Here is a 25,833-nt window from a genome sequence, read left to right as displayed (position 1 = left end):
CGTTTCTCACAGTCACTGACGTGCTGCAGAGAGCCTGAGATGCACGTGCTATGTTATTCTTGCGTCCTTACACCTCGGTGCTTAAAAAAAAATAGGTTTCCATCATGACCCTTAAGGTTTGTTTGGTGAGCAACGACAAATGCCAAAGACTTCCATATGTAGAAAGCATAAAGGGTTTTTGCAGGAATGCCAGACTAGTGGCATTGGTGATGATGTCAACTGAGAGACAGCATTCATTCTTTCCAAGTAGATCCACCATGTACATTCCAGACCTTCCCTACAGCTGGTCAACATTCCAGCATGCCTCCACCCTTCAGAAAGGGTTAATATTGACTGCATGCTATGGAATGATTAGACTACTGGGATCAGAAGATTTGCCTGGCCAAGCCCCACCCACAGCTTTGGGCTGACTGGAAGCTTCAAGCAAGCAGGCTGGCACCTGGTGAGGAGGAGGTGGGACGGGTGGGAGGGCATTGAAGGGAAGGCTCCAAAAGTTGGGATATTTAAGATGTTGCAAAAGGGATATTCAGCAGATCAGAGCGTACAGGCAAATTGAAAGACAGTGAGCAAGTCAAGAGACTTCAGCGTTACCAATAAACAGGCAAAGACAGCAGCTTGAGACAAGAAGAAAAAGGAGAAAGCATCTGTATCTGATCAAGCTCTGCACCTTATCCTCTCGGGTTCTGCACTGCTTCATGTGTTCATGTAAGATGCCCAAGATGAACCTTAGGTATCTTGTATGGGTCAGCATTTTCATCTTCTCCTTAGGAGCCTCCCCTGCTCTTTTGCAGAAGTCTCCAAAGAGGAAACCAGTGGGTGCTAATGGACTGATGAAGGTGCCTGCCTGCTGCGAAGATGTCAAAGACCTGAAGGTGCAGATTGCCAACCTGAGCAGCCTGCTGGGGGAGCTGAGCAAGAAGCAAGAGAGCGACTGGGTGAATGTGGTGATGCAGGTGATGAAGCTGGAAGGCAGCTACAAGCAGATGGAAACACGCCTGACAGATGCAGAGGGAAAGTACTCAGAGATGAACAACCAGATGGATATCATGCAGCTCCAGGCAGCACAAACTCTAACTCAGACCTCAGCAGGTAAGAAGGACCCTGCTTCAACATTATCATTCCTTACTGATAATTATCTTTAGCCCTGGGTAGTATACCATCTACATTTACAAAATATGGGGAGGGGTGGTACACATTTGGACAGTTAAATGACAGTTGCTTAACACACCTCTCAACAGTTGCAAAAACACAGGAGTGAGGTACAGCTTTAGAGATGCATTCTCCACAAATAAATCTTCTAGCAGCAACTTGTCTGTAAGCAGCCCTAGTATGCGCCTCCAAAGCCTTGTAAATCCACATTGCATGCATGGTGGATGTACAGGACCCCCTCCCAGACTGGATTAGTGTCAGCAGAATGTGAAACAAAGCTCACAATATACAATCCCTCAGGGTAATCAAATAGCTTAGACTTCCCAATCAGTCGTATAGCACATGAAAGTGGTAAAATCAAGGCTGGGGATTCTCAAATATGTAGGTGGCTTTGAAATGCTTCACTTGCAGCAGAAAAAACAAAACAAAAGAGAGGGCTGTCTGTAATTGTGCTCTTATGCATTACTGAGGAACGGATCTCAGACACCTGGGAAATGGACAGAAAAAGATGGTCTTATATGAATATAAATAATATTCAGTCTGAAAGTTGGGGGGGGGTAACAATGTTCCGCTTTAAGTTGGAACAGGTATTGAAAAATAGAAAGGCTGTACATTCTGGGTTAGGGGGGGTGGGTTAGTGATACTGCTTCATGTCTCTGTTCTAAACCTAGCAATTATGGTGCAATATTGTTTTCCCCTAAACACCTCTCTCATTTAACAGATGCAGTATATGATTGCTCATCACTCTTCCAGAAGAATTACAAGATCTCTGGTGTCTACAAGCTCCCTGCAGATGATTTCCTGGGAAGTCCAGAGATAGAGGTGAGGAATTGCAGAATAAAATGCTTCTTTATTCATGACATATGTGTCCTTTGCTCACGTTTGCCATTTCTCGATACGCTTAGGTGTTTTGTGATATGGAAACACAAGGCGGTGGCTGGACTCTTATCCAGAGGCGTAAGGTTGGTTTGACTTCCTTCAACCGCGATTGGAAGCAGTATCGAGATGGCTTTGGCAACATCCGTGGAGACTTCTGGCTGGGAAATGAGCACATATATCGGCTGACTAGGAGGCCAACTGTACTAAGAGTGGAGCTAGAGGTGAGGGTGCACTCAGAGAAGTATTCAGTGAGTAATATAGTCTACACTCCCCTATGAACAAGGAATTACCTCATTAAGAGCTAAAAGAAAGGACCATCTAATACTCCTTCTGCCAGATCTCACTACAACCCCAAGCAATGAAGGGGTGGGTTATAACCAAAACCATATAGAAGAGGTTCCCTAAGCACTCCTGTAAAAAACAGGAAATAAACAATGGCCGGTGCTCCAACTCAAAAAGAACCTTCCTGGTCAGTCCAATAAAGCATGGCGGTAAAGGTAATAAGAGGAGGGCACAAACGCGCTTATGGAAAGAAGTTTAATTGCCACAATCCTACGTTTCGGTTGATCCATGCAAACTTTATTAAGGTTTATCACCAAAACCGCGAAGTACCGCAAAGTAGTGGCACTGGGCCTGGTTCCCAGAACACAATCCTGTAGCACATTGAGTTTCCCTGTTAAGACACTTTGTGCAAATGATGAAAAATGTTGATGCAAGACCACAACATAGATCCCTTTATAAAAGGTGAGAGATGGACATTCAGGATGGTACATAGAACTTTAAAGTGTCTCACGGTTTACATTGACCTCTATGTATGTTTTCTCTGTACTTAGGACTGGGAGGGACGTGTCAGATATGCAGACTACACCCCATTCTCAGTCAGCAATGAGCAGAACAGCTACCGTCTCTTCTTGGGGAACTACAGTGGGAATGCTGGTCGGGACTCCCTACGCTACCACAACAACACCGCCTTCAGCACCAAGGACAAGGACAACGACAAGTGCCTGGATGATTGCGCACAGCTACGCAAAGGTGAGCGAGAGGCAGAGCATTGACAAAAAGCTTCAGAGGGGAACTAACAAGGTCAGGCATATGAAACTGCAACGGGGCTGCTGTCGTCACACTGCTAACGCCACCACCAGCTTACACTAGGGCTGTGGTGCTCAACTTCAGTCCTCAAGACCCCCCCCCCCCCACAGGTCAGGTTTTAAGGACATCCCAGCTTAACCAGTCGAAGACCGAGCCACTTATAGAGCCACCTGTCCTGAAGCAGGGATATCCCTAAAACCTAACCTGTTGGGGGTCTTGAGGACTGGAGTTGAGGCCCCCTGCTCTAGGGAGCACAAAGTTAGAAACCTCTTTCAGCAAAACATTTTGCAGGTGCATAGATCGTGGTCTTGCAAAGGTTGCACTTCTAATTAGTTGTAAAATGAAGTAAAGAATGTGCTGCAAACATTCTGCTATCACTAACAATTTCCATCGCCTCATCTGCAGCTGATTAACGATGCAGATGAGCAGCAATCTTTACATTAATAAACACTTTATTTCATAAAGTGCTTTTCTCCCAATGGGACACACAGCGCGTCACAATGACAGTACAGCGCACAGTACGCAGCACATAGGAATGTTACAGGCACAGGTCCCTGCCCAGAGGAGCTTACACTCTCTGATTTTTGGTGCCTGAGGCACAGGGAGATAAAGTGACTTGCCCAAGGTCACAAGGAGTGGACATTGGGAATTGAACCAGGGTCCCCCGATTCAAAAAACTCAGTGTCATTGTTAGCAGTCAGTGTCTGTACTCAGTGAGCCGCTTCTTCTCCCTCATCAACAGAGATTTAAACACTCACACCGGCGGTTATTTGGGATGACAAAACAAAGTATTGGTGCAGGCATTACCCTTAACGACGGAATCACTGTTGTACGCAGGATCCACACGGTTTAGGCTAGTGACCTAACAGCTGCCTATTGTTATACCTTTGCAGGTGGATACTGGTACAACTGCTGCACCGACTCCAACCTCAATGGCATTTTCTACCGCAATGGCGACCACACCAAGCATTCAGATGGCATTAGCTGGTATGGCTGGCACGGTTCCTCCTACTCACTGAAGCGGGCAGAACTGAAAATCCGTGCGCTGGACTTCCAACCCTGAGGGAGAACGTGACCGCTGCTTATCCGCAGAGCAGCCCAGGACCTCATCACAAGCAATGCCTCCCCCCTCCCCGGCGGGTTTACTTCCTTTCCTTTCTCATAGAATCTACCTGCACTGTGTATGTAATGAGCTTGTCTGCTGCAGACTTGGGAAGTCACGGGACTCAGCATCCTGACCAATGGGGACAGCTGCTAGGGACCACCACGTCTGGTGGCTCACCAAGCTGTAACTTCCAGGGTTCTTCCCCTCTCCTAATAACCCGGTGACCCATGCACTGGGTCAAACCAGGGTCATTTGATCCAATGTCCCTTACTGCTACACACACAAAACAATTTACTTCTACCCAGAGGTCACCAAGACATGAACTACAGAGTGATGTATACACTACACTAACCAAGCTAGTGGGATTGCAGCCCACTGATAGAAGAGACATTGATAGAGGGAGGTGCTCCCCAGAAAAACCACTAAAGGACAAATATCTGCTCCCACCCACCTCGACAAGAGTTACTAAAGCAGGGTATCCTAAAAACATTGCAGACCATGTAAAGAATTTGTACATAGAACACTCCCCGGGATGTGATTGCTTTAGAATACTGTAAATTCTATTTTTATTTGCTTCACAAAACTGGAAAAAATAAATAAAAAAACAACATGTTGGCTAAAGAGCCCAAATTTTAATAAATTGTTTTTTTTTGTAAAATACTTTGGTTGTTATTTCAGAACTGCGGCAGGAGGGGGTATGTATGTGTGGCTGTAAATACACATTAACACTAATGTATAGTGCTCTGTGGAGTTTGAAATGGACTTAAGTGGCACTGTATGCATGTGTGTATTATATATATATATATATATATATCAGCAATGTGTGTCTATAGGACTGTCCTAAAGACGTGTTGGGTTAGAGGTGATGGGGGGCTCGGGCTGATGTGCCTGAAATGTGACAACTGAGAACTTCCCCCATTGCCTGATTTAGTAAGGTGTGGAATGTGTTGTATTCTTCTCACAGCCCATAACTTGAGGAATGATTGTCCTTAGGTCAGAAGTCATAGCGCAGACCACACGGGAGCAGAAGCATGTACACACCTCCCTTAACCCTCCCAAGTGAGAAACACAGCATGTTATTCCTTGATAGCTTCCCAGTAGGCCTACCTGATGAGCGACTCCAGAATTGCTGGACTGAGGCCTTTCTGAAATTCCAGCTCTTTATAATGAAGAGCTTTGGCATAGGCTCGGCATTTGGCAGCTCTCTCTCCAAGAAGCACCACTCCATTGTCATCTCTCAGTGGCAAGGGGCCCTGTAGAAGAGTACAGGATGCGATGAAGAGCAATGTCCAAGACAAAGAAGCCTCAGAGGAGCTCCCAGCCCAAACAAAAACGGGTTCAGAGGAGGCCCCACTAGCGACAAACAAAACAGGTTCCCCCCATCCCCAAACCAAACAGGTTCAGTGGAAGCCCTCCTAAAATACCCAAACAGAACAGGCTCAGGGTGTGAAGTATGCCCAGTAGTGCAGGCAGAGAAGAGGGCATCGTAAGATGTTAGAGGCTGTAGAACAATACAGGATGGCGTTAGCTCTATCAAGTAACAAAGAAGGAGAAAGAAGCCCTGACAAACCGCACAGAATACGGGATCGCACTGACCGCCAATATGTGTCTGCAAAAAAAACACGAAGGGAAGGCCTGCAAAACTAGCCAGCAGGATGGTAGACAAATCCACTCACGCACTGCTAGCTGGGCCTCCAATTTAAACGTTTGGTATTCTTAGTTTTCAAACAAAATACAACATGGATATGGTAATGTTACTCCAGGTTCCCTCCCCTCATGAGCAGGGCCCTCAGTACCTATTATATTGGTGTGCGTTAATGTGTTCTTGTTTTGTATGTTATTCCGTTTATTGGATGTATGCATGAGATTTCCCCATGCCCCAAAAGCTTGATACCTTGTCACTGTGCTCCATAAACTCTGCCAGATTCAGCAGTGTCTGTGTGACCTCTGCAATGTCCTGTGAGGTCAGAGCCAGCTCAATGCTGCGGATCAGTTCGTCCTGTTGATCCTCATTCAGCTCCGACCAGCAGGAGAGGAAGGCAGCGTTAAATAAGTCCCTGTGGACAGCAGATTAGACAAGAACATGAAAGTATCCTTCAATAACGCTTCCCTAACTAACACCTCCTCCAAAAGCACAACAAGCCACAGATAGAGAGCACCGGGCATTCTCTGGCACTCGCCTGGCCAGTGGATTATAGGCCTGTGCTAAGGACCAGCAGGAGCGAAGGGCAGGAGAGGAAGAATCCTTCAGCAGCTCCACACTCAGACGTCTCAACCATTCCAACCAGTCGTCTTTGGAGACGCGTCGAGCTGCTCCCCAAGCCTGTGGGGTAAAAGAATCATTCGAAAAAGTCATCACATACTCTATCTGTGGTGGACAAATTCTCTTCTCTGAGCCAGAACTGGGCTAATTTCCCTTGTCCAGGTATTGAAGGCTTCCCTCTGTACCTTCTGCAAGTTGGTAGTGCTGACATGCAGCTTCTTCATTGGTCCGGTGTCTAAGGGCCCACTGGCTAGGGCCTCTCCCAGGTTTCCCCTTATTGCCCGGTGCTGGTAAATCAATGGATCCTCTTCCTCATCAGCGAGGGTGTATCCCTAAAAGTGGAAACTAAACTGAGACACAGCTTCTGTACCTCACATAACGTATCAGTCTGCTATTATAGCCTCCTTGCCCTGAGAGTGAGAGGGACACATACAATGTTGGAGAGCAGAAGCAGAAAAAGGAGAATTAGGGCACATGGGATTTTCAAAAACAAATGTATTGAGCCAAAACCCGTGAACCGACGATTCGGCTGTCTGTGCGTCCTTTATCAAGGGAATGGGAGGATAAACACACCGTTCCCTTGATAAAGGCTGCACAGACAGCAGGAACGTCCGTTCACCTTTTGGGCTCAATACATTTTCTTTTGAAAATCCCAAAACGGAAAGCAGTGGGTCTCTTCCCTTGCGTTACGAGCAGCAGTATAAGTATCGCACTTTTGCTTTTTCTATTTGGTGTGCGACATATTCTTTGTGGAGAGCATAGGCCGGCATCTTTCAATATAACGGGCCCAGACTATTCGTCCTAAAACCAAAACAGTGCACATTCCGTAAACATGCAACACATGGGTGGGACACGCTTTGCTGGGGCAAAAGGTGGGTGCTGAAGCTGCACTAAAGAGTAGAAGCTTTATTCATTTTACGGATGACCACATGAAATTCAAAATCAGCCTCAACAAATATATTTTCATGTACTGACATATGAAGGTGTACACTTAATTTAACCCTTACAACATTTCTAAACCTTATCTACCTTCACGCACCCGAGTATCTTTACGGTCACCATGCTAGCTTTGTTAAAGGAACCATTCGTGCCATTTCCATTCTTTTCATTTTTTAACATAGAATTGAAGCAGGGGGTCTCTGGAGCTGAACCCCATTAATTTCACCTCCGGGGGGGCGCCTGCTTCCGGAGATACTTACCTCTGTAGGGGGCGCCGGTAGTGGCTCTAGCTGAGCTAGCTTGGGTTTAAAGTTTAAAGCTCCCGCGTCACGCGGGCCAATAGGAAGCCGAACCAGATGACGTCACGGTTTCCTATTGGCCCGCAGTAGATTTGAAACTCATAATTAAGCGAACTCTGTTACCCAAGCTCCCTTTGCTACAAGACTACAAAGTCCTGCTAAAATGGCTACCCCAAGATCTTTCCCCAGGCTGGCTGATTCATCCTATACTTGGTGAGAACTCTGCTCCGTCTTCTCCCAATCCCATTACGTACCTTCAGGATCTTGCAGGTCAGCACCTCATAGCGCTGGTGCAATATCCTGTGTCTCAAAAGAACCTTGTTCACCATAGGAATAAATATTTGGTACTGTAAAGATAAAAGAAGAAACACAGAGTGATATTTCCCCGTGAAGTTATTCTTATTCCAGAAGAAATCTCTCTCACAAACACTCAACCTATAAAAAAAACCTTGCATGTTAAAAATGTGCATTCATTTCAGCTCTGGGGAGACCCCGCTTTCCTAGACACTTACCTCTGCAGATGCTCTATGGAGGTTTAAATCCCTGTCACATGGGCCAATAAGATGCTGCGATGGATGATGACACGGCTTCCTATTGGCTCCCATGCCATGAGACATTTAAGCCTAAATGTTGTTCACCAAACGGGGATGCTACCGGTAGCACCTAAGGGGTAAGTATTTTGGGAGGCAAGGGGTCCGCAGCTGAAATGAAAGCACTTCAGCGACAGACACCCTACTGCCCACCTACCAGAAGAAGAAAGAAAACCTAGACGGAACCGCACCATTAAATCAGTAAAGCACTAGTACAGTGCTGCCTAACCACTGGGACTTTCCTCTCCTAAAACGGTATTCTTTTATTTACATTGATCTTTAGTGAGATGGCAAACTATGCAGAAGGAACAGAACAGTTTGGTGAGTAAAGACACTGCAAACAATGACCGGGTTCAATTCCCAGTGTCAGCTCCTTGTGACCTTGGGCAAGTCACTTTATTTCCTTGTGCCGCAGGCACCAAAATCATAGAGTGTCAGCTCATCTGGGCAACGACTGTGTCTGTAACCTTCCTATGTGCTGCGCACCGCGCGCTATACTGTCATTGTGACGTGCTTTGAGTCCCATTGGGAGTAAAGCGCTATATGAAATAAAGTTATTATTAAAATATATTGCTCCATGTACATTGCTTCCTGACCACTGAAGTATTGGATGGCAGTACATCCGGTGAGAATGCAAATATGCAGTGTGAGAGGGTATAGCTGGGGGAGAGCCTCTAAGAATGCAGTCACGTCGTCGTACTATATTACGTTGGGGGACGATAAAGGGAATGCAGCAGAAAGGTATATACAACGAGAAGGACAGCAGAATTCATTTGAATATCATCACATTGTATCGGACTCAAGCCCACTATCCTAAAGACTTGGAAAATGCCATCAAAATATAATTTAGTGAGGGTGTGGTCAGGGTGGAGATCTGGCACATATACTATGGACTTGCCCTAAGGTCCAGATTTTCTGGAATACGATCCGCTCTATGTTAAAAAAATATATATATATAATTTAGTGACAGGTGGGCAAGAAAAAGATGTTGCAGGCACCGCCGCACAGACAGATGAAACCAAATTAAAATGAGAAAAGTTTTGTTATAACTGGTGGTTAAAGGAGCAACCTCGTTAATTTCAGCTTCGGGCCCCCTACTTCCAGATATACTTCCCTCCCAACTTGGTACCGGGCGCTGCTCCGGCTCAGCGAGCAGGGATTCCAAGTCTGAAGCTCCCGCATCACATGGGCCAATAGGAAGCCGCACTGATGATATCACAGCTTCCTATTGGCCCACAGGCCGTAACATCTTTGAACAGAGGACATACTGTGAACGCTGGTAGCTGAGGAGAGCGGCTACCGGCACCTAATTCACAGACAATTATCTCCGGAAGCAGGGGATCCCCAGATCTGAAATTAATGGGGCTCGACTCCATGGTCCCCCAGCTTCCAAATTATCTATATTTTAAAAAATTAGTCGCAAAAAAAAACCCGCTGCCTTAGATTGCCTCTTTAAAACTTCCTATGCGCTTAACATGTTCTCCAGTAGATAGGGATACAGAGAGATAGAGGACCAGATGATTTGGCAGCTTACTGATGGGTTGAACATTACCTTCTTGCCGAGCTGGAAGACCAATGAGGAGAGAGTGTCCATGCCTGTTGGTCGCAACTCGGGGCTTACATCAAGTGTCCGGACAATGGGATGGATTATGCGAGACGCGTAATCTGTGAAATCCAGTGATTCTGTCAATCGATCCACGGTCTCCAGAGCCACTCTACGAAAGAGCAACCGTCACCTCAAAAACCCACACACAAGTTCTACACCAAGACAGAAGAACATCACTCCCCACGTCCTACAACATGCACAGACACATGGGGAGATCCTTACTTTCGAGTGGGCAAAGGCGCGTCGGGTGCATCAAAAAGCTTCACTATAGGAGGTAACAAGAGATGCAGGTAATCATCCAAATTAGCCCCAAACATCTGGATCGCATTCAACAACTGAAAAAGAGGGGGAAATTGTTACTTATTAATATAAAGTGTAAGTACAGGCATACCCCACTTTAAGGACACTCACTTTAAGTACACTCGCGAGTAAGTACATATCGCCCAATAGGCAAACGGCAGCTCACGCATGCGCCTGTCAGCACGTCCTGAACAGCATTACCGGCTCCCTACCTGTACCGAAGCTGTGCGCAAGCGGGGAGACTATAGAGCCTGTTACAAATACGTTATTTACATCAGTTATGCCCGTATATAACGTTTGCAGTACAGTACATGCATCGATAAGTGGGAAAAGGTAGTGCTTCACTTTAAGTACATTTTCACTTTACATACATGCTCCGGTCCCATTGCGTACGTTAATGCGGGGTATGCCTGTATGTAGTCATCAAACTTTTATTTCTTAATGCAGATGTGAATTTATCTTTGGTATCTACCATCCAAAATCTTGTAACATCTTGTCTCCAAAAGTCCAGTTTCATTCTTAGGCCGCGCTTATAGTGCCGGCGACGGGACGTTGCCCGAAAACAAAAGCATTGTCGCCGCCGCCGCGTGCGCTTATAGTAAGCGCGACGTTGACAAAGCGACGCGATTTTTGGAAGCCGGCAATATTTGATTTTTCAGGGGCTGTCGCCTCATGTGACAGCCCCACAACCAATCAATGGCCTGGTCGTCCGCGACGCCGCTGCAAAGCGAAATACAACTTTCGGTAGCGGCGACAGGTGGCGTCACGCGTTGCCGGCACTATACGCGCGGCCTTAGATCAGCTACATTATATATGCCAAGTCCCCTTCTTTTGGTTCTGAGAAGAAGAAGTGTGGCTTTGGAAAGAAAAGTATCATGGTTGCAGATCGAATGTATTTTTCGCTTCTTTAAAGCAGCCGTCCAAGCTGCGGTTTAAAAAATATATATATATATTTTCCCTTTAATATGCGCATCAATACAATCCACACAATGATAAGTAATTAGGTAAGTTGCCGATCGATCCGTTCTCCTGTGATCGATCGGCAAAGATTCGGCTCGGGGGGTTCACTAAATGGCTGTCAGTGCAGCAGAAGAGGACCAAAGTTCTGTGGGGAAGATCATGTGACCAGGCAGTCACTAGATACAATTGGTACACTGCTAGAGAGAGGGCAGGGCTCAAAAAGGGGCGTGCCAGAGCCTTTTTTAGAAGAGGAAGTGACTTTGTAAATGGTTGCTATAGACACAAAAAATTCTTGTTACATTATAATACATAAAAAATGTCAGAGTTGTTTAAAAAAAATATGCAACAAGTATTTGCTCATAGTACAGACCTGATTAGTTTTTTTAAAGCACACATGTAGGATATTGCTTGGAGTGCAGCTTTAATCTGTTCATACTTGAAGATCGAGAGAGGAAGTTGGAGATACCCGAGAGGCAGTGCACAAACTGGCTCAAATTATACATTTTCAGAACAACAAATACAAAGCAAAGCTAAAAGAGAACCAGCATGTATTCTAAAGTGGGGAACATTCATGTATACATGGCCTAGCCAGAGATACTCCTCCTTATTCCACACGGTGATAAGAGGAATAGTACAGTTTACAATGCATTAGCTTCCATTGACCTGAATTACCCCATTTCACGCCATACTAAATACAGAATCGGATATTTGGCCGCGACTGTTTGGCCGCAACCATGTCGCCGCCGGAGTTTGGCCGGCAAGGGACCCTTCCCCGCTGGACACTGACACGCCGGCCGTTTCGCCAATAAGGTAAGTACAGTAAAGGGTTCTAGCGGATAGGGTAGAGCGTTAAGGATAGAGGTTTTAGGGTAAGGGGTTAGTGTAAGGAGTAGCGTTAGTATTAGGGTTTAAGATGGAGGGTTTTTAGGGTAAGGGGTAAGGTTAGGGGCTTACCTTGGCGGAGAGATGTCCCTGCTGCGAGGCGAGAGGCGGCTACACGCCGGCGACGACTTGGTCGCGGGAAAAACATCCGCGCACATGTATTCTAAACCGTACTAAATAGGCCTCCAGTGCCTGGACTGTGTCCCCGTTCCGCCGTACTCACCTTAATGGTCACGGAGCGCCCGGTGCTGCTGTCGTGCATAAAGACACGCAACATGTGAGGGATCAGCTGAGGCAGATAAAGCTTGAACTCGCCCCCCAGGGCCAGCACGATCTGCTCAATTAGGAGGATAATGGTGCTTTGGATTGGGTTATTCATTGTCCAGTAATCCTGTTGGGAACAATGTGGCAAGAGGTTGGTTTACAACAGGTGATTGATATCACAGGTACGAGCAACCGTACTGGCAGCCTCGTTAAAGGGCATTAACTTCCATTAATGGGAGGGTGTGAACATCCAGTGAAACCACAAATAATGGCACTCAATTATTTGCATACAAAAGGGTGATTTTGTAGCCAGTTGTGTGTGCATCCATCTCTCCAAATAGCTTCGTAGCAAGGAAACCCAAGAGTTGGGACAGCTAGTATGGAGATAGTAGTGGTACGGTGTCTGGTTACAGAAGAGGACACCGCTTATTTTACATGTATGCTATTTAAGTAGTGGTACCGTTCACCATTTTATACCATCACAAATATACCGAATGGGTATCAGGGCACGTTGTCCTGGGAAACTTTAACAGATATTGAGAGCGTTGTACCTGTTAGTAAGGAAGGTTGACAGCACTCTCATGGACTTGTATAAAAGGTGCATTTATTATTAAAAAACGGTCAACGTTTCGGTCCCAACCTGGACCTTTCTTGGGAAAGCTCGAGGTTGGGATAGAAACAGACCATTTTTAATAATAAATGCACCTTTATACAACTCCATGTGAGTGCTCTCAACCACTCTTATTGATATAGCACATAGACTGATTTATATATGTCCTTGTGTGCACCTCTGGCAGGCATTCCAATCTCGTGAGTGCTCCTTCCTTCTAATACATAGAGTTTTACCTGTTGCCATGTGTTGCAAAGATGGCATGCAAGAGTGGAAGAGTGCAGGGGTGTTATACCGAGCTATCTGGTCCAGGGAGAAAGACCTAACTGAGCAGTCCGTTGAAGTCTAGCAGAAACTATTACACTTACTCTCATGAGAGCAAAGATTTCCTCCATGTAGGGTCGAATATGGCTCCGGACAAAGGAAACCAGCATTCCCAATTGCTGGAACATGAACTGTGGTTGAGAAGAGGGATGGGGATTAAAGGGGCAACATATAGGGAAACTGCAATAAAGTAAAACCATGCAGTAGTATAGGACAGGGGTGCGCAATCTTTTGGCACTGCACCCCCCCGTGGCAGCACTGCCTCCGTGTTCGTGCCCCCCTTATCTTCCTACAGCATCAAATTACGCAGTGGGGGGGGGGAAATCACGTGACCCATGGCGTCATTTGACGCTGCGTTGCTATGGCGACGCGCATGTGAAGTCACGTGACCCCCCCGCATCACCATAGCAACGAGTCGTCTGAGTCAAGGTAATTGAATAAAATTATAGCGCTTAATAAGTAATATCTGAAATATTTATAGTTACAGTGGTATATATTTATTACAACTCAATTTAAAATCAGTTAGAGAAAGAGGGTAGTGAGTCTGGCTTCTGTAGATCTAGAGTTTCACTCACTAGGGTTTTTATTCATTTATTCTTATAGCAGCAACTAGAATCTTCCTTGTACTTAGGAGAGTCTTAGATTAGGGATGCGCAAACCTTATGCCTTGCGCCCCTCTGCCTGCTCTCCCCTACTGCTCTCGCCCCCCTTACCTCGTCTGAAGCGTCAAATGACGCAGCGGGGTCATGTAACGTCATGTCATGTGACCCACGGCGCCATTTGACACCGCGCTGCCGAAGCCGACTGAGTCACGGTAAGTGAAGTTGCAGAGGCCTCGCTCGGTCCCCTGGCATGCCTTGGGGAAGTGTGCGGGCCCTCTGCAATCACTGCGCCCCCCAGTTTGCGCATCCCTGTCTTAGATCATTCTAAGTAGCCGTCTCTAGTTGAAGCTGTCATTAGATTCAATATATGAAATGTCTAAGGACGTCTGACGTCACACTAAATCGTGTGCCCCAACGTACGTTTCGCTCCCTAATAGAGCATGATTTAGTGTGACGTCAGACGTTCCTAGATATGTCATATATTGAATCTAATGACTGCTTGAATTCTTGAATTAGAGACAGCTAGTTAGAATGATCTAAGACACTCCTAAGTACAAGGGAGGTTCTACACCAGGGGTGGGCAACTCCAGTCCTCAAACGCCACCAACAGGTCAGGGTTTCAGGATATACGAGCTTCAGCACGGGTGGCTCAATCAGTGGGATTGCTGCCAAAAAGAACAAGTACAGCAAACATTCCTTTAGGACCCAACAACGGTTTTAATCATGAAATATACTGAAGATTAATATTGAAAAATACTTACATTTCTCGGATGATTAAAAAAAAAAAAAAAATACATGGCATCTATCACCTACATATAACCCATTAAACACAGATCACTACCAGTTAACTTTGGTCCTAGCAGACCCCCTTCCTCCCTTTAAACCCCTCCACGACAGGAAACATTGATCGCAGATCCCAAAATCAGTTAGGGCACAAACAAGTTGATGATCAGGGTGTTACCTACCTGAGGCGACATCAGACCCGTCCTCTTCTAGGGCAAAGGTACATGAGCAAAAACAGAAAGGTACAAGAAACTTTATTAGAGGTTTATAGAGTGAAGACCTACACAGGAATGGGGTCTTATTCTATCATAAAACCTATGTAACAGCTGCATGCCTCTGCAATAGGCTTAATGGCTCATGTCACCAATGTTCCTTCCATTAACAATCAGCATTAGGAACTACTAGTCTTCTAGTAGGAACAGCACGTACAACTAGTTACCACCTAACAGAAAGCAGGGCCATAACCTTACTATTGTACTTCAAGTGCCACGGACCGTGCTGCTTACAGTTATGAATTGGTCAATAAGATGGAAATATAAAACAATCCAGATGTGGAGACCACTAATCAGATGTAATTAGCTCAGGAGTAAAGCCTAGTGAATCCGATTCCCCACCTGTTTTAGTGAAAGCCCTCTTGTATATGACCATGGTGCAAAGTTATTGGGGTTTTTTGCCGTTACTTACCTGTGGAGAAGGCTGGTGTGACTGCAGAAACAAAAGCACAAAAAGAACACATTAACAAATTATTCCATGCTGTAAATCAGGGGTGCACAGTTTCTCTCATGCGCCCCCCCTCCTCTCCCCTCCGGCTCGCGCCCCCGCTCCCCCCCTGCACAGCTCCAGAGTCAACTGACGCCACGTGACCCTGCGTCATCATTTGACACTGGTTGCCATGGAGACGCGTCGCTGGCACTCCTGGTAAGTGAAAAGTTACAGAGGCCTCGCGCAATTCCCGGCATTTATTTTAAATGCATTTGGGGAAGCCGGGTCCTGTCTGACAGCCGCGCCGCCCCTTCCCCCCCTTCCCCCCCCTGTAAATAATGCTGTTTTTCTACTTAATCAAATGGCATGTGCGGCTGACCCCTTTCAGTATTGAAACGGTTCTCATTGCCCATTAGTAACTAGTACCGCATGGTTATCTTTGGACACTCCCGACAGCACAATACCACAAACCAACCCATATGAGTACTGTTCTGCCCCAGGCTCACTGTGACTAAGTGAGCAGAAACAGGCAGCTTAACTCATCTCCTTTTCCAGTACACAGCGTCCTTCTTTAGCTTCTGAAAACGTTATTGGAGGGGGTAAACCGAAAACAAAAGGGGCAGCAGAATAATAAGGGGAAGGTAAAAACACAAAGCGGTCCCAGGGGAATCAGTGAGGGAGGGACTACTCACAATGGCTGCTGGCTTGAAAAGGAAGGGGCTATGACCTGCCATGCAGGAAATAGTGCAGGGTGAAACCAAGAGCCGGGGGGCCTGGATCATACCAAATCAGAGGTCAGTGGAAGGGGTTGCTAGGCCTCAGGTGAAGACAGGTTGGAGTTATATAGTAACAACGAGGGCTAGGGAAACTGCAGCCATAGGCAAAGAAACCCCATACTGGGGACAGAACAAGTACAATGTACATGAAATAGCACAAGAAATCAAGGACAATAAGGTTCTCGCTGACACAGGTAACAACGTGAAGGAGAAGCACAATGTGGTTTGGTAAAGGTATTCCCTGGCTTTGGGAGGGGTCCATACCTCTCGGATGTTGCTGTCACACAGGCGGATAACACTCAGGAAAGTAGGCATAACCTGTGGCAGAAACTGCACGCACTTTAGTCCTAAAGACTTGAAGATGAAGGTGATGGCTTGGACCACCATGGTGTGATGATTGGATAACGACTGGTCCCTCAGGATCCGCATCAGTGTAACCACTGAAACAGCCGGGTAAAACTCATCCAGGGGTAAGTTTCCCATGTTCACCAGCATTTCACTGGTGCTGTAGTCAGCTGATGGAGCAAATAAAGGAGTCAGGTAGAGAATGTAAAAGGGGAAAACACATGCAATGCAACACATATCAAATCCGCTCCCTTCCACCTGTGACCTTCGTACCGGAGTCTTGGCTAGACTTGGACTCTGACATGCTGAGAGCCGAGGCATCTCTGGATTGGTCAATCATTCCAATATTCACTTTATGCTTGTATGGATCCAAAGCTCCCAGGAGCCCAAGCACACGGATAGCCTGAGAAGGAAAGAATACAGAACGTATTGGGAATGCAGAGGCATGTTGAATGTATACAGGCCTTTAAGTCTTCAGGACCAGACGTTGCTATATTAGCCAAGTAGACTTCGCCAAGCTGAGAAGGCTATCAGAAAGTATGAAATGATATCATTTTAGCAAAAGCATAACAATACTTAAATACTCTATGTGAGTTCTGCAATGCTAAGTGAAATGAAATAAAGTGACATCCATAATACGGATGATCTCACCTCCCGGCGAATACCCTGGTTTTGCTCAGTCTTTAGGAAGTTAAGCAGCACTTCCAGCAGAGACGGGTACTTCCTGTATGGTTCCACCACATATCCTGTGCTGGCGACAAGTTGCCCCAGGGTCCAAAGGGCGACCTACAAAGGATCAGCGTGGAAGTGTCAGCCAGCCTGTTATATCCCTCACCTGGTAATAGCGCCAGCGCAGGAGATTAACAGAGTACTAACCTGTCTCTTAGCAAGCAAGGAAGAATCCTGCAACATGTCCATGATTATGGGGAAGAGCTCATCCATCCACTTCCTCATCTCCAGCCCACTGACCTGCAGGCAGAAAGCAGGTTATACCGGACATAGGTCCTCAAACACCACTATTTTCAACATCAAACATTTGCCCTTCTGACCTGCGCCAGTTCTCCGATTGTTGCCAGGACACTTGTCACAACGCCAGGGTTGGGATCCGGGTCCTTCAGCTTTAGGATCAGAGCCTGACAATTACAAATAAATAGCATGGTCATTTTGCTCAGCTTCTCAGACACCTACTCCACGGCCAGACTCTCTGATCTCCATCTTCTTGCGGCACGATACGCAAACACAGGTCATTTATACAACATGCCCACGACTGGATACTTAGATTTTGTTTTAGAAAGCAGTTGCAAGGTGGATCCCAAAATATACTAGGGTAGCAAATAGAAGTTTTTGACTGCAGCCCATGTGGGCCTCACTTTGCAGACAAAAATTGCTTACCGCTTTCAATGTAATTCTGACCACTGGACTGTACTCTGAAATAAATGGTCAATCACATGTTTTTGTATGCGACGCTCAACTCCTTCCCTAATCCCGCTTCAATCGGTTGCGTCGACATTGTGCTGCTTTCTTTGCATCCATTTCATTTTTACTCTGGGATCTGCGCCACTCTTCCCATCACCTTTCTTAGTCCCCACTTCCCTTTCCATGCTGTTCTGAGCCAGTTTTCCCAGTGGAATCGGACATTTGGTTGCGGCCGTCTCGCTGTGATCAAGTCTCCGCCTGGACGCTCAGCCGCCGGCCGCTTCTCCAAGGTAAGTTCATTTAAGGGGTTTCAGCGGTTACAATAGGGGGTTTTAGGGTAAGGATTTTAGGGTAGGGGATATGGGCAAGGGGCTTGGGTTTTAGGATAGGGGGTAGCATTTGTATTAGGAGTTTTTAGGGTAAGGGATAAAGATAGGGGCTTACCTTGATGGCGAAACGGCCGGCGAAGGGATGTTCCCGGCGGCGAGGTGACTGGAAGCTAAAACGTCGGTGGCGATTTGGTAAAGCCAAAACAGCCACGACCAAATGTCCTAGACCGTTTTCTAGTATCTCTTGGTTGTGGTGATAAAGCGTTAGCGGTCAGTGCACTTGTGGGATAAGAGTTCTCCAAGCAGTAGAGAAGTACTGGGTTGGCATTACGCAATAAGACTGTGTGGCGCAATTGTGCAGGCGTTTGCTTTTCTCCCCATGTATCCCAACGGAGGGCAAGAAGCAGTGTGCATACAAACATATGGTGAGGTGCTACTTCTGGGACCCCAGACAACATGTATGCCCTATGCTCGAATATACAGGAATCATAGAATGGGTCTGATTCATGTACACGAACATGAACTATTCGTATAAAACAGGCAGTGCAAGTACAATGAAGTCAATGAGGGCTGTTCTATTAAGACAACAACATTGTTAGCGCACAGACACACACACTCCATGTGACTCATGCACCCAGAGCTGGTATACACACTCTACCTTGAGAATGGGCTCCATATAAGGGCGGATAAGCCGCGGGGCGTTGGATACAAGGTGTCCCAACATGCGAGCGCTTTGTTCCTTGTTCCTGCCGACACCACTGTGTTCCAGTTCTGTCAAAATCTAAAGCAAATAAAACCCATGAAATATTTCCAGAGACCCAAACAAATACCAAGAGAGGGGTTGGATACCCCAAGAGGACGCACCTGGATGAGCATCTTACGCAGGAAGGGCATGACGAAGGCAGGGTTCATGCTGCTGAGACGCCCAATGGTACAGATTGCCAACTCCCGTATCTCAAATACCTCGTCATTCAGCGCCACAAAAAGAGCCTGCAGGTTCTCTGCCTGCGCCAGGTGAGTATCAAAGCGCTCGTCCAATGAGGCCAATACACAGTACCGGATATCAGGATCTGCCGGACAGATATAGAGGGTTATAAGAGAAGCGGAAAGGGCCTTGAAAGATCTTATCCCACTTAAATGTAGACATCCACAATAACTATATTTAAATCCCGAGCCATCCATATGATGCCAGTGGTTTTCATTGGTTACCTGGGTCTGTTATCCCGACCACTAGCAGTTTGCTCAGGACATCAGCCACCACCTGGACAGCGGTCTGGCTCACGACGTGCCCATGGCCGCTTATCAGGTGGATGGAAGGGGTCAGCAGACGGGAGCAGGTGCGGGCGGCTTCCATCCGGACCTCCTTGTGCTCACTGTTAAGGAAGTGGTCAGCGCAGTGACGCACAAACTGAGTCAAGGAGTGGCCTGACAACGGGAAAACAGAAGTCAACATCGCTGACAAAAGTAGTATCACAAAATACAGACATAGGTTCAACTGGGGAGAAAGACAAGTTTCTACTTACTTGGGCTGAATTGAAAAACATCTAACACCAAAACACAAGACACACATACTACATAACAACACCAGTGCTTAGTTATATAAACAAAATATTACTACTTTATATTACAGCTTACATACATTAAAAAGTATTTTTGCACTCACAGGTAATTATCCTACATATACCATCAAATATATATTTTTAATTACTGTGAACATACTATAAAGATTTTCCCCAATATTATATTGATTACTACAATGTACATAGTGGTAGGTCAACATTTAGCCTACCCAGGGACCATTCTCAAAACCCAGTGGGGGGAATCAAAATGTTTAAACTACCAATAAAAGCACAAACTAGACGTGCCTGTGTCACTATGCTTTGAATACCCTAGAACAGGGGCGGCCAACACCAGTCCTTGAGGGCCACCAACAGGTCAGTTTTGAAGGATATCCCTGCTTCAGCACAGGTGGCTCAGTCGTTCACCTGTGCTGAGGCAGGGATAGCCGTACAACCCGACCTGTAGGTGGCCCATGAGGACTGGAGTTGCACACCCCTGTTCTAGAATACCAGTAGGTTTCAGGGTGAGATGGAGTTAAACGGAGAACCTTCTGGCATTGTGCCTACTAAAAGAAGGCCTGTTTGACTTGCTGTAGGCTTTCGCAATGAGTCAACCCCTTCACTGCCAGAGGGGACTGCGATGATTTATAGTGTGTGTGTATGTTTTCTAATTGACAACCTTAGACCTTGTGCAGGATACTGACTGATTATATAGCAACTTAAACTTTTACAGACTTTCTTCCTATAGAGCACAAGTAGAGGGTGACAAAGTGTTATCCCCTACATAGACAAACGCAGATTTTCTAAATCTGCCTGGAGATGGGACCTTTGTGGTCCAGAGAGCTTGCACTCTTCTTAACCACAAGTCAGCTATTAAAGGCAGCACTTCCCCCTTACTTTTGTTTGCTTTTCTTATGGGGCAGTGGTCCTCAAGTCTATTTTCGGGGACCACCAGCCACACCATGTTTTAGGAATAACCACTACATCTGCAAACACGTGAATGCAATTGGCTTACACGGGAGTATGGTAGTCCCAAAAACCTGGTTTGGCTCAGAGTCCTAGGAAAAGGTTTGAGAACCCCTTCCCGTGAAGTGCTGGGATGTATTTATTTCTAACACGCCAGACTCGTCATGTAAACGGCAGAATAGCTGCACTAATGCGTCCTGCGTCCATCACCTTCAAACTCGAAGCTGCCCAAGGTGCGGAGAGCGAGTGTGATGCTTCCCACGTCACTGGCCTCGGGGATGTTAGTGAGGCTAGGAGATGACAGCTGTTGAGCGAGACCCTTTGGCATCCCTGGGTGACGCAGAGGTTTGTGCATGAGAACCAGGGACAGCATCTTCAACAGCCCGTCCTGGATATCTTTCTTCAGCTGAGGGATCTGGCGGCTCAGGTCATACAGCACAGCGGTTAATGCAGGGCTGTGAGGAGGAGAATCAGCAGCATATCCTCAGACAGCAAGGAGCAACACACCCTAGTACTGTAACACATCACAATGAATCAGATACACTTACCTTAGTCCCACGGCCAGCATGGGTTCTAGGAGCTCTTTAATGTCCTGCTGGATGCATGGACCCATGGCTCTGGCCAGCATGCTGATGCACGTAAACACGGTGGCATCCACCTGCATAGACTTTTGCCTCCTGCCGAGAGAGGTGATCTACAGTAACCCACTGATACTTTTCCTCACAAGACAACCAAGGCAAAGAAAGTTCACATTCAATTATGATACACATCATATTAGCTTCCTGGACATTCTGTTATATATAGACATGGATTTCAAAATACAAACAGATGTATACAAAAAAGCTAATTCAAGGAATTATTTTCTCAGAGCGGACAGCTGTCATCCCAGGTCAGTCATTACAGGGATACCCAAAGGTCAATACCTCAGACTGAGGAGGAATTGCTTCACATTGGGTGATTTCCAAACTCAGTCTGGGGAGTTGACCAATCGATTCATAGAAAGAGGCTATGATCGTGATATGCTTCAATCCGCATTGGAAGAAGTTACCAATGTCGATAGAGATTTATTGCTTCCTACAAAAGTGTCTAGAATGAGGAGGGGAAGACATAGAAAACAATTGATTAAACCCAACGGGGGGGACAGGAGGTTGTGGAACAGGTGGTGGGGACAAGGAATGTCCCCTGTTTATCTCACAGTATAGTAAAGCTAGTGGTCAAGTGAACAGGATCATAAATAAACATGGGGGGTTATTGCATATGGACCCCATACTGCGTGAATATACAAGCAGGGGACCGAAATTTGTATATCGGAAAGCTAAAACGTTAGCATCTTTTATCTCTGCTAGTGTCATTTCCGCTCCTGTTGGAAATGTAGACACTTATTCCACTAGTGGATCATTTAGATGTAACCATTGTATAAATACATGAAGCCAACCAGCAGTATCTCTTCCCACAGTCCACACAAATTTCATAAACTGCAATACAACATTTGTAGTTTATCTTGTAAGTTGTGGATGTGGGAAGAGATATGTAGGCAGAAACGGCTCTAAAGATCAGGACGCAGGAACATCACAGACTAATTACAAAAAAGGATTTACTGCATCCTGTATCCAAACACTTCTCTGAATGCAGAGAGGGGGTCCTGAGGACTTGTCATTCATTGGTATAGAAACAATTGTAAAAAAAAAGGGGGAGAGGGGGTGATATGATTAAAGTCCTTGACTGTAGGGAATCATATTGGATTTTCACTCTGAAGACTCGGTTCCCTGATGGGATAAATATAGAATGGAAAATCCACCAATTTCTTAGATAGGTTATGCCTGAACCAGTCTATAAAGGGAGATTGTTTCTTACTTCATTAATAATTATTTTTTACTATTGAGTACACCAAAAGATACAAATTGGGATTTATTGCCACTTTTGATCTTCCAATCTCCGGGTCTGCATAGGATGTATTTCTCATGAGGATTGTTTATTGAGTTTTAATATAGAATTCTTGATCAGTATTATATCTAATCTTTGAAGTGTGATAACAACATTAATGACAGATGGATTACTACAGTCCTTGAGAGTCTAAGAAATGCATATATCTGTATTTCCCCACATTATGGAGGATACATCCTTTCATGTCTCCTCCTCTTCTTTTGTTTATTTCTTTATATTTTCTTCCTTCTCAATATTATATCATTATTGTCAGTATTATTATTAGTATTTTTTATTTTTCCATAGTCTTTTTCTCTTTCTCTCTTTCTCTCCTGTTTCTGGTTCTTCTTTCTTGTTCTCCCCCTTTTTTGCGGTCAATTATGGTCTATACATATAATTAATACTAGTGAAAGACCATAGGGGTTTCTTTCTCTTTTTTTGCCCTGAAATAATCCTGATTACATTAGTGGATATATGTATTAATTTTCTCTCTTTTTTTTCCTTTCTGGTTTAAACATCAACAAATTAATCCCTATAAGAATGTTACATTATAAGTTATACTAGGGTTATGGAAGTTTGTATCATCATCAGTAGTGTGTCTTTCACATTCAAGTAGAGTACATAGGTTATATATATATATATATATATATATATATATATATATATATATATTCCTTTTTAATAACCATTTTTAAGTTCTTGTGCTATTTGTATTAGTTTTAATATGTTTTTTTGCAGCCACTGCTGGTTTTGTCGCTTATTCACTGTTGGGTCTCTCGCTGTGCGGGGTGCGCGCGCAATTCCTCCCCCTCTCCCTTCAGGCCATTGTGTCTGTATGGGTGTTGTGTGGGGGTGCGCGCGCACCTACGAGCAGGGGAGGTCCTTAGCTTCGTCCCCGCTTCTCTTGCGCATGCGCAGGATGACGTGGGGGAGGGAGGTCCTCCACTGGGGATGATCGTGACGCCTATCAGCACTGGGTGAGTTTTTTACCTCCATATGCTGTGGGGTCAATTGATCGCTTAGACTGGGACTCCCACCCCCTCTCCCACTGCATGCCGTTGCGCATGTGTAATTGATGCGGTGGCGCATTGCGGAAAGTGAAGTAGTTGTGTTTTGGCGCCAAAACCAGCAGTCAGCTGTATTTAAACAGGCTGTGTACTATGATGTGAAACTTCTTGATAAAGTGCATCGCCTGCACGAAACGCGTAGAAGGGCTACTACCCTCGATTTTATGTGTTCCCAATAAAGCTTCATTTTTGGTCAGACGTGCGTCTCTCTCATGCTGTGCGCTGCACACACTTGTTCAAGGCAAAGAAAGGGAAAGTACAGCAAAAATAAACAATGCAAAGAGGGGGTGTATGGCATGCACACGCGATGTAAGTTAAACTTCACAGCGGTAAACTAAAGGCAATGTACATAGGAATGTGGACGGATTAATTACAGACTGGTTTTAATGTAATACATTTACTGTAGTGCTGGTATGCCAGTTACATAGCATGATTTGTAATACATGAAATTATAGATTTATGATAACTAAAGGAAGAGACATACACTTGGGATTGTGATGTATCTAAATGGCGCTGGAAGACCGCATCGAAGCTAGAACCTGATGTTCTAGTTGCAATGGATGGAGTGGTGCTGAGAGTTAAACTCAAATGTTTCTTTCAAGACTTTAATGCGTGGACGTGCTTCCTCTCTGCTGATGTTAAAGTCTCTACTTAAAAGCATGGGTATTGTATGATGATGTTCCTGCAAGGAGTCTGCATGTACAATAGAGTAGGGTAGGAGAGTGAAGCGGAGAAGGTCGATGATATTGTTGATAGTTGATGTTGGAGAAAAGCATGTAACGGCAATGAGGATAACATGGCCATTGGGTAAAATGTATTCAGCAGCGTATATACCCCCAACTTGTGTAATCATCACTTCAGATAGGAACATGTGGACTGTGTGGTAAGTTATGGTTGATGGCGACTCCACCAGTGCGAACATTATGACGCTTCGTGACTCTCGTTTACGTTGCAGAGATGTTTTGGGGATTTTCCCTCCCCCTTTATTTTGTGTGGTTGGAGTGATATTTTTGTTTTTCTTGTTTTGTTTTGTCTTTCTTTGTTTGATTTAGCCATAATGTCGAGGTTGGTTGGGCTTTGTGAGTTCTCTAATTTTCTGACTGATACAGTATTGGTTTGGTGTTTTGAGCAAGAGTTGTAGGTGAAAGGGATGTTATAAATAGTAAGCTGGTGTAGGCAAGTGGCTGAAGTAGTATGACATTTGTGCCAGAACTATTGGAAATGATGGTAAGTGAAGTTAGGAGATTTGAAAGTAGTGGCCCAGCAGGGAAAGTTTGCTAATGAGTGGTGTGTGTAGGGTTTCTTTTGTTATAGATTTAATTTTTTTGTTGTGGTTTGTAATGGTTAATTTTTGTTTTGTTTGTTTTTTTCTATTATTAGTGAAGTACAGGATGTGGTTGAGTGTAAGTTTGATTGTAATGTGTGGTGTAATAGGGAAGGGTGAAAGTATGATAGTGAAGTTAGTTTTAGAAGAGGAAATGTTAAGGAGGTAGTGTGTGTGGGGTCATTAAAGTAGGATGAAGGTACAGTAGTACATTGTGTTTTGGCAGTGCAGTTGCTGGTATGATAAAGGCCCAATGGGAGGTTGGGTGATTCAATGGTACTGATGTGCTCCGTTGTGTAGCGCTCTGTCCAGAGTGGCTATAGAGTTGTGTAGGGCTGTGTCCCCGCTAGTGCTGAGTGGGAGGCGCCTGCCTAGTTCACTTTGTGCAAAGTGAATTCTCACGTCCCCGCTCACGCGGCGCGCGCATGCTCTCCCAAGCTTGGCGCTTGGGAAATAAAAAATAAAAAAAAGAGTGTTCGAAGTGCGCTCAATAGGCCCCCCATGCAACCCCCCCCCCCCCCCGCGCTCGCAAAATTCACAGGACACCCGCGCTCATGCTTGGAGAGTTGGTGACGTCATCACTCAAGCATGAGCGCGGTCAGCACCAGCGGGGGGATGGGGGGCCAGGGGGGCATGGTTTTGGAGGGAATTACGTTAGTGAGCGTTTGAGCATGCGCAGAGTTTGTAGAGGGGAAATGGTACACAGAGGGGTATGTGTGTGCATGTGTGAATGGCGGGGTGCATTAGCGCATGTCCATGCTTCTGGGAAGTTAGGCATCTGT

General features: G+C 45.6%; 2 protein-coding genes across 4 annotated transcripts in view; one reads left to right on the top strand and one right to left on the bottom strand.

The window, feature by feature from the left end:
- MTOR (mechanistic target of rapamycin kinase) overlaps window positions 1–25,833 on the bottom strand; it is a 130,202-nt gene that overhangs the window by 69,529 nt on the left and 34,840 nt on the right. For 2 of the 3 annotated variants that reach the window (XM_075603483.1, XM_075603485.1), the window contains exons 10-30: window positions 21,286–21,414; window positions 20,948–21,192; window positions 19,422–19,637; window positions 19,077–19,282; window positions 18,871–18,993; window positions 17,517–17,600; window positions 17,344–17,436; window positions 17,119–17,253; window positions 16,741–16,870; window positions 16,387–16,637; window positions 15,329–15,349; window positions 14,827–14,853; window positions 13,304–13,390; window positions 12,285–12,452; window positions 10,142–10,254; window positions 9,866–10,028; window positions 7,978–8,070; window positions 6,671–6,817; window positions 6,403–6,545; window positions 6,117–6,279; window positions 5,330–5,475 (exon numbers count right to left, since the gene is read on the bottom strand). In XM_075603483.1, the coding sequence (XP_075459598.1) occupies window positions 5,330–5,475; window positions 6,117–6,279; window positions 6,403–6,545; window positions 6,671–6,817; window positions 7,978–8,070; window positions 9,866–10,028; window positions 10,142–10,254; window positions 12,285–12,452; window positions 13,304–13,390; window positions 14,827–14,853; window positions 15,329–15,349; window positions 16,387–16,637; window positions 16,741–16,870; window positions 17,119–17,253; window positions 17,344–17,436; window positions 17,517–17,600; window positions 18,871–18,993; window positions 19,077–19,282; window positions 19,422–19,637; window positions 20,948–21,192; window positions 21,286–21,414 (2,883 nt within the window). The remainder of the gene's footprint in view (window positions 1–5,329; window positions 5,476–6,116; window positions 6,280–6,402; window positions 6,546–6,670; window positions 6,818–7,977; window positions 8,071–9,865; window positions 10,029–10,141; window positions 10,255–12,284; window positions 12,453–13,303; window positions 13,391–14,826; window positions 14,854–15,328; window positions 15,350–16,386; window positions 16,638–16,740; window positions 16,871–17,118; window positions 17,254–17,343; window positions 17,437–17,516; window positions 17,601–18,870; window positions 18,994–19,076; window positions 19,283–19,421; window positions 19,638–20,947; window positions 21,193–21,285; window positions 21,415–25,833) is intronic. The other variant, XM_075603484.1, reaches the window with a different exon arrangement.
- Window positions 485–4,882, top strand: ANGPTL7 (angiopoietin like 7). The gene is made up of 5 exons (XM_075603482.1): window positions 485–1,089; window positions 1,871–1,971; window positions 2,055–2,249; window positions 2,862–3,060; window positions 4,011–4,882. The coding sequence occupies exons 1-5, from the start codon at window positions 696–698 to the stop codon at window positions 4,178–4,180; spliced, it is 1,059 nt and encodes a 352-aa protein (XP_075459597.1). The 5' UTR covers window positions 485–695; the 3' UTR covers window positions 4,181–4,882.

Source organism: Ascaphus truei, chromosome 6 (assembly GCF_040206685.1).
Source record: "Ascaphus truei isolate aAscTru1 chromosome 6, aAscTru1.hap1, whole genome shotgun sequence".
Classification (NCBI taxonomy): Eukaryota; Metazoa; Chordata; class Amphibia; order Anura; family Ascaphidae; genus Ascaphus; species Ascaphus truei.
Note: the sequence above shows the minus strand (reverse complement) of the source record. Positions and strands in the feature narration are given on the sequence as shown.